Genomic DNA, 14,372 nt, shown 5'->3' on the forward strand with positions numbered 1-14,372 from the left:
ATGTACTTTAGATAAAAAAAATAGGTACCATAGTAAAAAATTCATAAATTAAATTCTTCCTTAAATTATAATCCAACAATCCATTATAAAATTCGTACTTATATTGCCTCTCTTTATGCCTTCAAACATGATATTTTTGAATGTCATAGAAATCATTTTAGTAAACCTTTTTATTTATTTATTATTTGCTAAAATGTTTAATTTTTTAATTTTCTAAATTTTGATTATTTTTACTCAAATTAATTATGTTTTATTTTTACCTTTGAAGAGTAACAAAATCCAAAAATATAGTGAAGTCTAGTAGCAATGGTAAATTAACCGTAATCATTCTTTGATTTTCTTTAAAATCCAAAGCTCCGTTTTCCTTTCCCTGTAGTGCTATCCAAGAAAAATGAAGCACAGCAGCAACAGCTATCCTTCAGTCCATCCAATCATCATCATCTTCTTCTTCTGACAAACTTCACACCCTCCATCCTGTCACACAACCCATACTGCTGCTGCTTTGCCATCAACATTCAAATCAAAACACTCTCTTTCCACACTTTAAATCCTCACCGAGATGGTAAGCCATCACTATTAGCATCAACATGCATCAAGAAAACAAAAATCACCTTTACTACTACTACTACTTCTTGTTAAGGAGGTTGGCAAGGTTCCGGAGTTCCTCAAATGCATGCATTGTTTCAGAATCAAATCCTCCTGCAAACTGCACCCATAAAACCACCACATGGGTCACTCTACGTGTTTTAAACGCTAAAACACGATTTACTCATGTACAATGCATCAAACTAAAGGGTACAACCAACCTGATGTATTCTGAATGCAAATCTGACTCCTTGAAGTAGCATATAGTCCATTGAAGGATCCTTCTCCAAGGTTGCCTTCACCTGCAGTTCCATGGCTACCCGTTTCATGTACCTCTTCGCCAGTTTCACTGATCCAAGCTTAATCTGAAGTCAACAGAAATTAAGCCTCCTGTCACATATGATGCTTATTTATATGTAGAAAAGCATATGGAAAATTACAACTCCAAGTACCTTGCTCATAATCCCATTATCAAGCATCCAGTCTGTGGGAATTTGGAATTCCCTGCAGTTGCGCATCAATGACTCTCTTGTACGTAGGAGGTTATAAACAGTACGTTCCATCCTGGGAATTTAATTCAAAAAGAAATTTACAGAGATTTTCAACTTGCATAAATTGTTTGGTTTTTCTTTCACAAGAAAAGATTCAACATTCTTACTTCTCAGACAAGGCAACCATTTTCTTTAAGGCAATATCACAAGGCATCCTGGAATCATCCTTGTAGTATAACACCTCAGATTCCAATTTCTTGAGATCTTGGTATCCGAATGCTGCTTCTCGCAATGTGTCAGCTTTTTTCTCTGGCCAAGCAAAGTGCTTCAACACTGCCCTTTCATCAACCTTGAAAAGATATATTTCCATGATGTCTCTTTTTAAGCATACTAGATAAAATCATTAGCAACACTTGGCTAACTAGCAAAATCATTTACTCGATGCATCTATGTTGCTTGAACTCTAGTGTAAGTGTTTTTGGAGAATCATGTCTCCATACCCATATCGAAATCAGATAAATAATTTTTATTTTTTTTTGAATGAAGAATAAAAAGTAACATAGTTATGTCAAAGTTAGTAAAACTTCAATAATTTTAGCAACTTACTAGATAGCAAAGTTCGTCATCAAGCCACTTAACAAATGCTACAACGTCTTCAATGTTCTGATAAACAGCATTATTGACTTCTCTTATCAACGAATTCACAAATTCTCCTTGAGTTTCAACATCCGCCTTTATCTGCATAAAGAATGAACCAAGTTCGATATCTTATACTAATAAGATGTTAATACAAATTTTGAACATCATCACCTCCAAAAACCATGCTATATGAATGTCAGTTTTACTTTGGTCCCTATATTTCCCAAGGGGCAGAAAACAAATAGAAAATGCAACTTGGGAGCTGAAATCATTAACATAAACAAAATCCAAGCACTTACAGCAAGCAAGTGTGATGATCTATTCTCAATTTCACCGATCATGCTGCTACGAACATTTGCAACATCGGGCACATCACATATTCCTCCATTTGTGGAATCCTTTCTAGAATCCCTTTTCATGAGAGAATGATAAAACTCGACCACTTGCGGGGCACGCTTCACCACACCAGTGCTACTTCTCACTGAAAACTTTGGAGGGGGAGGTGGTGGTGGTGGTGGAATTTGTGTACAACTTTCCTCTTTAGGTCCACTAGGGACCGAACAGGAAGGCCTGGGAGGAGGATTAGGAATTCTCAAAGCCCTTCTCTCAAAATCCAACGAAGCTGAAGCAGCAGGCTTTTGAGAACTTACTGGCTCAGCCTCCTTCTCCATTTCTTTGGTACACATAAAACCATCAGATTGTCTTCTCTTATTTGGTACCAACTCTTGTATGTAACATTTTGATCCACTTATAGAATGTCTTCTTCCAGGACTTCTCAGCTCCTCTATATGCACCCACTCCTTGTCCATAACATTAGCTGCATACTCTACACTGGAAGGTTCCTGGCTAGTGATAGGCCATTTCTTCATCTTTTTAATTAAATTTAATCTCTTTATACTTGCACTACTGCGTTCTGAGCTCTTACTGCTTGTGGAATTCGGTGAGCCTCCATATTCAACCTTGCTTTTAACTGGACTTAATGCTTTATCGGAATTCATTGTTGAGCATGAATTTCGTAGTTCATCTCGTAAACAAGAATTAACCCACCTCAAGTATGCAAGCTCCTCAACTTCATTCAACCGGCTCATTTGTAGACCTTCCACTTGTTTACTCAGGTTTTCATTGGTATGCCTTAACATTGATGCCTCAGCTTTAACTTTGGCAACAACATCACTCTGATAAAACCAAGATATGAAGCAAGGAAATAGAAAAATCAGTTAGTTAATGCAAAAGGAAGAAAAAGAAAAGAAACAAATCAATCATCTTCTTGATTCACCAACCAAACAGAGGAATTAGAAAAAGAAAGAAAAAAGTTAACGAAGCTACCTCATTGGCTTTGGCAAGAGAAGCTAACTGGGATTCCAAAGATGAAAGCTTGCAAGCAAGATTCCTCTTTTGCATCTGTAACTCCTTGTTCAACCTCCTCAACTCCACAACTTCCATTTCAAGATCCCTAATCGATTGCGGTTCCTTTGAGATTTCCAAATTTTCCTCATTCCTTTCCAAAATGGAAGTCAAAGTTGCCAGTTGACCACATAAGCTGGTCTTCTCCGACTCCAACGACCCAACTCTGTGTGAAAGATTATCTACTTCAATGTTCCTTGTTTCAAGCTGGGTCTGGAGATCCAGAACTTTAACATTTGTCTTCCACTCGGCAAGCTCAGCTTGCAGCTTAAGCTCCCTTTCTTTAGAGTCCTGAAGAAGGCTCCTAACGTGGTCTAATTCGATGAAGAGATCTCGAGAACCAGAGGACTGCCTCCGGTGAGTTGGGTAGACTTGAGGGTGGACTTGGGTTGCACTGACAGAGCAAGATAAATCAGAAATGAGGGACCTTTTAACTCTAGAATGAGAATGCAGAGATGGGTTAGCAGTGGGGACATCAGTGTTTGATATAGGAGGTTTCTTGGTTTGGACAGTGATGGTTTGAACCTTGGTTTTCTTGTCAGCTGTGCCTGTGAAGCCCTTCACAATGTGTGAACCCCATGAAGACTTGGGCTTGGATTGATTGGTAATAGTCTTGGTGTGCAGAGATTTTGGGAGTTGATTTTGATCACCAAATTTTGATGCTTTGGCTCTGTTCTCAAATGAGTTTTCTTCTCTCATTGTAAAGACTTTAGAAGAAGGAAAGATGTTGTAAGACAAGCTGCTGAAGCAAGAGAAAAAATCACTACATTCTCAAGAGAAAAACACTAAGGTTCGGTTGATTGCAAAATGCCAGAAAGTTGGAAGGAAGAGGGTTTGAAATTTGAAGAGAAGATGAATGGGAAGGGATTGTTTTGTATGCTGAAAGAGATCTCCGATTTTAAGAGAAGGGTAATGGTGGCACTTGCAGCTTTCTTTCATTATTTATCGTATTTTGTTCCCTTCATTTTGAACTTTTGAAATTTGAATGAGTAAGATTTTTTTTTTTTTAAAGAAAGGACGGAGGAGAGCCACTGCAAGGCAACGGTCCTTTTTACGGGTGGGTGTGGCCCACATTTCAACACCGAAAAATGATGACCTTTTCTTTCTTTTTTGTTCGTTCAATCCTAACGTGCTCAGCTCAGCCTATTTAACATGGTTTAAAATCACACCCCAAGTTGCTTTGAAATTGAAATTCTTAGGCTTTTTTTTGTTCCATCTGCGCTATTTTGGAATAAAATGTCAACACCAGGTTTCGAAAAAATAAATGTGACCACCACGAGCTTAAAATATCCCAAGGGTCCTTCTTTGAATTGAAATTCTACATTAATAAATGCTAGTTGAAGTAATATAGCATATTAGAATATATGTAAATTTGAAATTTAAAAAAAATATCGTTGAGAAAATTAACTATAAATCCTAAATATAGATCATAAAATAAACATCAACAATATAAAAAAAATATTGAAGTTTTACTTCTTTTTTTTAAGAATAATTGCAATTCAATTGTTAAATGAAGTTTTTTATTCTTTTTTATGTTTGAATATGTAGTATTTTCAAAATATGACATATATTAGATAAATAATATGAGATGAAAAAAATAATATGGACATAGTAATTTGAGTTGAGGAAGATAAAAGTTTTAGAAAATTAAACTAAAACACAGTAGCAACTTAATTTAAAACTAGCCTAATGGAAAAGTTCGTTTAAAAGTGTTTTTAAAAGTTTCTTATATACTCCTGACAAATTTAACCTAGAATGGGCAAAATTGCCCATGCTTAACAATTAATTTGGCCTATTTTGATTGAGGAATACCCTTGCAGATTTTATCTCATCGAGCTTTGATGTCACGACATCTAAACAATAGTATTGCGACCTTGCCAACAATTTCCTCCCAGGTATGTTTGGTAGCATCGGTGTCACGAATCTAACCCCTTGGATGGCGGGATCCCTCAATAGTGGGGATTGCCCCCAATGTCACAACCTAGAACTCGAAGTCACAACTCCATCAGCAGTTCACCTATAATGTTATACTTGTTGAAATTCAAGTCTTTAGAATGATAGAATGCTTCAATGTCATGACACAAAGGATCTAGTGTTGCAACTTGGAGGATAGCAGTAAGACCTCTTCCAGTTTTTACCTTAGCCACCTCCTACACAAGCTCAATGTTAAACTCCAAAAGGCATGGTTTTTTCCATTTAGGTCCAAAAACACACTAAAAATGCATAAAATTGGATTATAAGGTAAAAAATCTAATAAATACTGAAAAGTATAAAATAAAACCATAAAATGCTTAAGTACAAGCTCATTAAATGTCAAAAAGGACTTAATTTACCTAGCAAGTTATGGTAAATCAGGACGAAAAAATTGAATGGCTTAAATATCCTTGACTAGTACCGTAACTTGAGGATTGTCCTCAAACATGAATGGAAATTCTATGTCATTAAAGAACCCATCCCTGAGCTACTGGTAACGGCTACCACTTGGGCTGAGAAAGTTGTTCATAAGAAGCATCCTGGTGACGTGTTAGACATAGGATGTCTAATGCTTGCCACTATAACTCCTGAGCTTCAGAAGTAACATAAGAACATGGTTCGCTCGATTTGATCGAGCACCTAAAACAACTATATCAGGGGAAAGCAGTCAAGAGAGGTATGAGACCTCTAAAGCCATTTTCAATGCAAAATGGCTGAAGAGCTTCTTTGGGAACCCATTTTCTCAAGAATATAGGTTATATTGAAAGCCTTAAGAAATTAGGATTCCTTATGGGCCGAAAGTTGGCCACTGATTAGATATAGCCAATTTTTCCTCAAGTTCAATATGAATGAGATTGACATAACTTTGCCTAACTTACTTAGCATGTTATGAACTATTGAAAGTAACATGAAGAAGCTTTCACCTAAGCCAATTCCGATGGCCAAAAGGATATAAGGCAAGGGTAAGGCCAAGGCCAATGCAAAGTCTAGGGAAAAAGGCAAGGCCAAGTTGCACAAAGGAAAGGTTACACTTGTTTTGGCCCTACTAAACAATATTGGATAAGGTTTTTGTATAGCTGGCATGTCATATGATGTGTTTTGAGTTAGAGGAAGCATTTGGCAATTATGTGCATATTTACATATTGACACTTGTGTGCACCATTATGAAGTGTTAGATAAAATATGTTTACACATATAGAAGTATTTATGCCTGCTTGTGTTGGATTTGGTACCCTAAGTGTAGCATTTTTGTCTATGTACACTTAAAATTTTTTCGAACTGATTGGTTAATAAAATTATTCATGAAATATACTAATATCTTTTGTACATTATCCTCAATGGTTTTTACATGCAAAAAAAATATTAGCTCACCGGTTGTCTAATGTTTAACTAATACTAAGTGGTATTATATGGTTAGGTCGTAATACAAAAAGACAACTTACATTAGTAGACAAACCTGAACATGTCCTTAGTCTAATCGAAAATGAGTAAAACGATTGAAAGGTTAATATGTCGTCTATCAAGTCCAATTGGAAAGATGCTTTGTCTTGAGCATCATAGCAGATGACTCTCAGAAGATCTCGACATAGATATGACTGACTAGACTGACAATAAATCAAACAGGACTCAAGTAGAATGGATCATAAATCCGTTTACGGATTTATTCACTTGTGACCTTTAAAGTGTGACATACTTTAATCTGAGTGGATGATGGACTATGTATGCGTGACTCGTATACTTTGATCTAAGTAAAAGCCTAAGTTTGAATGGAAAAAAGAATTGAAAACTAGTGCGTTAGGTATACAACTTCTGTAGTATGTAACATCAGTCACAATAGTGGAATTCATATAACTCAATACATGAGTAAATGATATCCTCTCATTGGCATTACATGATAGACGAAAAGTAAACATGGCTTCGAATCATTTGTCTTTGTGATAAATGACTTAATTACTCTTTGATAGTAATTGACTTTTCATGAAGGAAGATGTAATGGTTACCATGAGATAAAATAAGATCATATTAGGAGAATAGATTTATCCCAAAGAGATTAAGGATATCTTATAAGGGTAACACACTTATGATAATGTCATTAGACGAGCACTAATTGAGTAGCTTTTGTAATGATATGTCATTAGGGAGAGCTCAGTCACGATACTATAGTAGAATGACTTTATGACTAAATAAGTTTATAATTAGTAAACAAAAAGCGAGAACTTAATTATAAATCATTTGAACCCTAATCACATGTGTCCAAACAATCCCTCCGCTAGTTCATTGAAACTAGAAAAGAATTGCATGTTGAATAAAATGAATAGAAATGGATAGAAATGATAAAGTTAGAAAAATGTGTTACATACAAAAATGAATGTAGTTTTCACACTAAGTATGGAAATAACCTGAACAAATTATTATTTAATTAATTAACTAAATAATTGAAGTTTGAAAATATATTTAAATTAATTAGTCATTGTGAATCCGTTGAATATAGAAAAATTAAATATATTTTCTCATTGATTCTTTTACGGTAAAGTTGTCATGATTTTAATGGAATTAGAATTGGGTTGAGAAAAGTATTTAATTAGGAAAGCAGATAATATTTAATTTGGAAAATAGAAAAGTATATATTAGGTTGAAATAAATTATAAAGTGTTAGGTTAAAAGTCCAAAAAGCACATATAAAATGACAAACCCTAGTATTTTTTTCCTATGGTTGCCACCCTTCCTAAATAATAGGGGGCTAGATTTTTTCTATTAAATTAATATTACTTGGCTTCTACTAGTTGAACCAGGATTCTCCCAACTCTCACTATAAATAGTGGAAATTTATTTTCTAGAATAAATTCTATTTTTTGGGAATTGTAATTCTATTAGTTTCTATTTGAGAGAAAGTGTAACACCCCACGCCCGACCCAATCGTCAGATCTGGGTACAGAGAGTCACAGGTTGACCTGATTAGAAAACACACCTATTTACTTTTTTTTATAGAAAAAATATTATCCTTATGGCAGGTACCCTCTTTTTTCAGAGCGATATTCCTTTAGTTTAAGACCATTTTTATTTGGAAGAGCAATTTAAATACAAACTCGTTGCATTAAATATGCATGAAATAACCCTTCAATGACCACTTAATTAACGTGTATGAGTTACAATAACATTATGTTGTCAAGGATTCTAATTTACATTCAAAATGATCAAAATATAGTTCAATACAAACTAAATGTAACAGCCCACCCAGCAAAAACTATATCGAGTTATTGGGTGTATAGTTGTTTTTACTATCGACAGTAAATGAGTAAACTAATTAAGTATTTGTTTTTTTTTATTATGGCGTATTCTATGAGATTAGCCATTTGGTAAACTCTAAGTCTTGGTGAACTCTAGGGTTTGGCGGACTCTTCTGGTAGATTATCCGCTAACCCTAGATGTTTGGCCTAACCCGTAAGTTTGCAACTTGATAGGGTTGTTTCCGTGGTTAGTATATGTTACGATGACTTTATAAGTGATGTTGGAGTTTAGTTGAGACCTAGTTAGAATTGAAATAGGGTACTATAGATGATTTGATACTTAATTAATTTCCTCTTGAATTTCTAGAGCAATCATGGGATCCTCTAACCTTCCACTAAGTTTTGTTCCTAATTGTCTCCACTATATAAGGATGGCTAACTATCATGTTTTTACATTTTATTTTTGCTTCTTTTTCCTTGCATTTTCGTTAAACCCTTAGAAATCTATAAGTTGGAATCGTTAGCGAGGAGTTTCTACTATTTAACCGACGCTATTGTTAGTACAAGTTTACTAGTAATTTCTAGTAAACCCTTAGGTTATTGTCAAAGGAATTTACGTGTTTGCAGTAATGCATGCATGGGTTTTAGAATGTTTGTGAGGAAGTAAACTTCCTAATTCTGGGTTGCATGCTATCGACTCATGCCAAATTTCGATAGTTTGATGATCTAATAGGTGTATTTGTCTCTCTTTTAGCTCAAGAAGCTAATGAGGGTCCAAGCAACAAGGGAAATAACCTGTTGAGTAGATTATTATATTCGATTCTCTAGTGAGTTTCTTCTTATTTCCATGTATTATAAATTCTTTTGATGTATTAATTGTGAAGGTAAGTATTTCCTCTCAATAATGTAATGTGTAGTGATTAGTTGAGTGGTGTTAAACTAGTATTATCAGCGTGAGTATGGTCAGTTCATATTTCAATGTAAACACCCTCCTTGTTGTACGAGCCTAGTACCATCTATATGTGAACTACTATATGTGACGGAGGAGAAGGGGATATGTTTGTGATGCCTCTGGTAGGGCAACTATAATGCAAACCGGATTGGCACATTATGAGAAAACATGCTTAATAGAACATAACTGATATGATGAGTTAATGAGGTTTATGCATATGAATAAGTTTGATTGATATGACTCTGATTTTGAATTCTAGGTCTGAGGCTGGCACAAGGATAGGTTGTGTATAAATTGTGCTTGTTATATAAGTTATGGTTAAGTTGGAGGATAGTGGCCAACAGTGTGTCAAGTTAAGTTAACGTGTTGAGTCTGTCTGAGTTAAGTGAATGCCATTGGATGTATTGTGTATAGAACTACTGGACCTCTCTAAAAGGTTGAATATCATCATGAGCATTAATGCTTGTCTACCAGGTATCTCTTTATATTGTTTGTGTTTTTGCTATTTATGGAACTCACTAAGTTTGTATGGACTTACTCTGTTATCCTTTCCTTCTCAGGCATGTTGAATTAAGAAAAAGATTTTATTAAAGGGGACTACAGTAGAGTTTTTGGTAGTGAGCCACTTGACTAATTTTTGTATCATGCATGATCTATGTGTAACATCCTGAGATCAGGCCTGAAATGTTTGGCCTCACAAAGTGAGGGTTCGCTGGTGCTTCAATGAATTAGGGGTTCACCAAGATTTAAGCGAGTTGGGGTTCACCAAAAGAGTATCACGAAGAAGTTTGCCAAGAGTTTCAATGAAGCAACATACGCCAAAAGATGTGGTAAGGGGTTGTTTGACAAACTGGTGTTTGCCAGGTAAGTTGTAAAATAGAGGTTAGCAAGTCTGTTTGGTGAATTAGTGCTCACTAGTTGAATTGCGAACTGGGTGTTCGCCAATCAAAGATAGAGTCAGAATTAAATTAGAAAATAAAGATTTAGTGTATTTAGGAATACTTTACGAGCAAGTAATGTCTTTCCTAAGTCAAGTAGGGTATCCTAAGATTTCCAGGACACTAAGGTCTATAAATATAACCCTTATTTCATGAGGATTCTCTCATTGAATTTTTTTTATCAAATCTTTATTCTAAGTCAAGGTCGTAGCACCTAGAGTAAGCCTCTGTCCATGTTCTCTTGCATGTGTGAATTATGTAAGCTTTGTTTGTTTAAGTAATTTGTATGTTTATGTATATGAGAACCAGCCGAACCATCTACCAGTAAGGATAAAGGCAAAGTCAAGCTTGTTTAATTATCAGTTTTCTGTGAGTGAAGTGGGTCGTCATTAAGTATGTTCACTATCATGATTTTCAGTATGAAAATTTAAGGTTCGTATCTTGCGTGTGAACTATGATGGTTTTCAGAAACTTTATTTTTAAACTAAGTTTCAAAAGTAAGTTTTCGATAAAACCCTGCTTTCAAGTTCTAGGACTATTTTCAAAACATGTTTTTAAGATGTGTTTTAAAGACTTGTTTTATGCAAGCTCTTAAGCAAGCCTATGTTTTTAAGAACTATTTTATGAATTGTGTTTTTATGAGATTTTGTGTGAGCTCTTTACAAGTGTTTTCAAGCAATCTCCCTATGCGAGCTCATGTGATAAGATTATGTGCAATCTCCCTTGCAAGCCTAGCTCCCTATGTGAGCCCTCTGTGATATGTGTTTGTGTATACTCTTTTGCGAGCCATGTTAGATATGTTGGTATACCAAAGGATTATGAGTACTCACCTTTCTTTTTCTGTGGTTTAGGCGCTAAGGTCCTAGGACATGTGGAGAGATAAGTGAATGTCGAGCTATGCTCTATTCACTGGGACATGCTAGTGTACAAGAGAGTGTATTGCTTGCGCTGTACTTATGGGACATGTTATAAGGACTCTTTGAGATCCACATATCCAATAAGACAAATTTTTGATAAGTGTGGGCGAGAATATATTCATGTTCCTCTACCATTCTGATAAGTGTGGGCAAGAGCATATCTTATGTTCACCAGCCCTTCTGATAAGACAAGTTTCTGAACGTGTTTCACGTTATATAAGTTTTATTTTTTGAACAAGTACAAACTAAGTTTTTAAGATTGGTTTTTAGTAACACATGTGAAAATGTTTTACAAACTTATGTTTTTTTGACAAGATCTGCGAACTGGGTCTCGCAACCACACCCGCAAACCTTGCACGCGAAATGATTTTTAAGATTAAGTTTTTTTTCTGATTTAAGCTTTGTTTTCAAGCATACCTTGTTGATTCCTAATTATTCGTTGAGTTCGCAATGAACTCACCCACTCCTCTCTTACTTCACAGGTAAGTAGGTCGCAGATAGCAGTGGTGAGGTAAATGACTTGGCAAGGCTCACTCCTGACTAGATATTGGTGACCTTGGGAAAATAGGTGATGAGCTTATTTTATGAAGATTTTAGACTTATTATGCTTTGATTATGTTATTCAAATAGTTACTTTAAAGTTTTAATTATATTGTTTTGCAAACCATAACTTAGATTTTTTTTTATCTTTTGTTATGATTAAAATTGATATTTTTCATGCATGAGTGTTACGTTGATTTACTATTAAAATAAACGAGTCTAATTTATTGCTAAGTACTGTTTTCGGTGACCCTTGTATGTTTGTGATTCTAAAAATGACATGCGTACCCCTGTTGGTGATAATCTTATTACTTCGCGGTCCTAGGTGAATTGTGCAAACCCATATATGAATGTGAACCCATGTATGCATGCGAGCCCTATTAAAGTACGAAAACCCATGCATGTATTATACCTCTTGTTGCAAAATTTGTTTGTTTGCGAAACTATACTGCATGTTGTGAACTTAGGTACTATGCAAACTAATAATATTTGCAAACCTATGCTTTATTTTACTATGCTAACTCACATGTTATCTTGATAGGCGAACCCTTGCCATTTTATGTGTGCATATCTAAAGTTGTGTTTGCGAACTCTTAAAGAATTTTTTTTCTATCAAGGAATATAAAACAATTATGGTGTACATACTCACAAAATCAACATTTATTTCATAATTTACTTAACATAAAAATACTTGAAATATATAAAAGATCATACTTGAATTTGAACTAACATACCATACAAAATTGATATTGAACATCTTTTCTGCTTATCTACCTTTCTACATGAATTCATCTTCTACAAAAACTGAGGCAAAAGTTGAAAAAATTTAAGGCCCAGTCCCCCAAAACTTAAGCGAAACAATGTCATTGTTCAAAACATTCATTAGATAAGAAATAAGAGAAACATTTGAAAAATAATTGCAACTAGAATTTATTTTGAAAAAAATTAAAACAACAATAAAAAAATAAATTTTTTGTTTCTAAAAATAAAAAGAAAGAAAACTAACTAAAAAGAAAGGTCTTTAAATAAAGAAAACCCCCTCATTTATTTATTAACCCATCATTGTCTGTGTTTGTCTCCTTCTCCGTGTTAATATCTTGCCTAGGTGTTCCGGAGTCCTCAGGACCGGTTCCACGAGTTGGGTTCCATGGCTTGAATATCGAATCTAGAAACTCAAGAAGAACATCAAAAGATTTAAATAAGCTTTGAAAAGCAAGTTGACTCGATTCATCTTGAACTTTGGCATACTTCTAGTATACTTGTTGCTACTTATTCATATGATGTAATAAATCCATAATTTCTACCTATGTTATCAAATTGGCAGGAGGCTGAGTAGACATAAAAGTAGGTGTGGTATCATCAGGTGGGTTGGTACTTCTTGAATCGGCTTTTGGTTCTACCAATCCCATCCTCATCAATCTAAATTATCTGTCTTTTTTTAGTGAAGTCGCCTAATGCCCTAGAGATATCATAGGCAGTGATCATACCTTTGTTGTAAGGATATTCAATGTCTCGCATCGGTATGTTTATTCGGCAACACATTAGGATGATGAGTGATGGAAAATAGCAATAACCTGTCTTTCCTATTGCACACTCTCGAATTTTGTTAAGTAATATTCTCCCCATATTAATTGACTTTCTAGTCAATATACAATATAGGGGAATCATTTGAATTATCGAAACATTGTAACAAAAAAATGCAGGAACAATACTTGTTCGAATGAAGTAAAACCATACATTTGCCTCTCGGGTTAGATATTCCTTATGGCAATAGCGAGTACCTTATCTCGAAATTATCCATTTGGCTCTATGAATCATGACAATTTTTAGAATATCTTGAATCATCTCTTTATTGGCATTGGCTACCATGGAAAAAGAGCCATCATGATCAATATTAAGTAAATTGAATATGAAATTAATTGTCATTGATGATAGAGATAATTCCTTTCTTCGCACTTGGAGCGTTGTCAGTGTTGGCGAATTCAAGTGAGCATAAAACTCTTTAACGGTGTCTTCATTAGGAGAAGACTGGATATCACACAAAAACTTTCATCCTTGTTTCTCAATTATTTCCCGAATGAATGTTGGTACATCATACTAATTACCAAATTGAAAACCCTTTTCTAGAAACATGGGTTTTTTCCTTGAATATTCTAATGTATCTTGCTTTTATTCTCGAGGTTCGAAACCAAGGTTGAAATTCATCATCTTGAATATCTGAATTCTTCTTTTTCTGATTTATCTTCAAAAAGAATAATCGAGACAAAAACCACTTAGTAGAAAAAAATAAATCCCAAAAATACCTCAAGACGGGCTAGGAGTGGTAAGTAGCGATTGCCAAAGGTTAAGGGGTCATTCACAAATCGCCAATGGGATTTGCTGAAGAACACTACTGCTACTGCATGGAGCAGAAGTGCTACTGGGTACAAGGTTCTGTTGCGCATGGGGTGTGACTGAAGCTACTGGGTAGCAGATCACTCAATTGCCAAGGGATCGACAAGGCACGACTACTGCACTGATGCATAACGAAGCGAGGTTGATGTCAAACAATGGCCTGAATGGTGGCGGTAGTGAGGAAGGCACCAACTGAAAAAAATAAACAAGAGAAAAAAAAAGGGGGAAAAGTGAAAATAATAATAATAATAAGTTAACCTTCATTTAATTTAGATTAAAAATTTAACCCAAATTTTAGAGTTTTATTAGTA

General features: G+C 34.9%; 1 protein-coding gene across 2 annotated transcripts; it reads right to left on the bottom strand.

The window, feature by feature from the left end:
• Nucleotides 1-314: 314 nt before the first annotated feature.
• Nucleotides 315-4,133, bottom strand: LOC107962180 (protein CHUP1, chloroplastic). Of its 2 annotated transcripts, XM_016898471.2 has the most exons (8): nt 3,042-4,096; nt 2,015-2,890; nt 1,683-1,814; nt 1,244-1,425; nt 1,038-1,149; nt 807-950; nt 612-706; nt 315-497 (listed from the first exon to the last, which is right to left on the bottom strand). In XM_016898471.2, the coding sequence occupies exons 1-7, from the start codon at nt 3,816-3,818 to the stop codon at nt 626-628; spliced, it is 2,304 nt and encodes a 767-aa protein (XP_016753960.1). In that variant the 5' UTR covers nt 3,819-4,096; the 3' UTR covers nt 315-497; nt 612-625. The 2 variants fall into 2 exon arrangements, with proteins under 2 accessions (XP_016753960.1, XP_016753958.1); XM_016898469.2 differs by having other exon boundaries at nt 315-706; nt 3,042-4,133.
• Nucleotides 4,134-14,372: the final 10,239 nt, after the last annotated feature.

Source organism: Gossypium hirsutum, chromosome A06 (assembly GCF_007990345.1).
Source record: "Gossypium hirsutum isolate 1008001.06 chromosome A06, Gossypium_hirsutum_v2.1, whole genome shotgun sequence".
In the NCBI taxonomy this organism is placed as follows: Eukaryota; Viridiplantae; Streptophyta; class Magnoliopsida; order Malvales; family Malvaceae; genus Gossypium; species Gossypium hirsutum.

Coding starts and splice junctions, on each gene's coding strand:
- LOC107962180 (XM_016898469.2), bottom strand. CDS start 3,818: ATGAGAGAAGAAAACTCATTTGAGAACAGAGCCAAAGCATCAAAATTT. Junction 2,891..3,041: donor CTCTTGCCAAAGCCAATGAG/GTAGCTTCGTTA, acceptor TGGTTTTATCAG/AGTGATGTTGTTGCCAAAGT. Junction 707..806: donor TTGCATTCAGAATACATCAG/GTTGGTTGTACC, acceptor TTATGGGTGCAG/TTTGCAGGAGGATTTGATTC.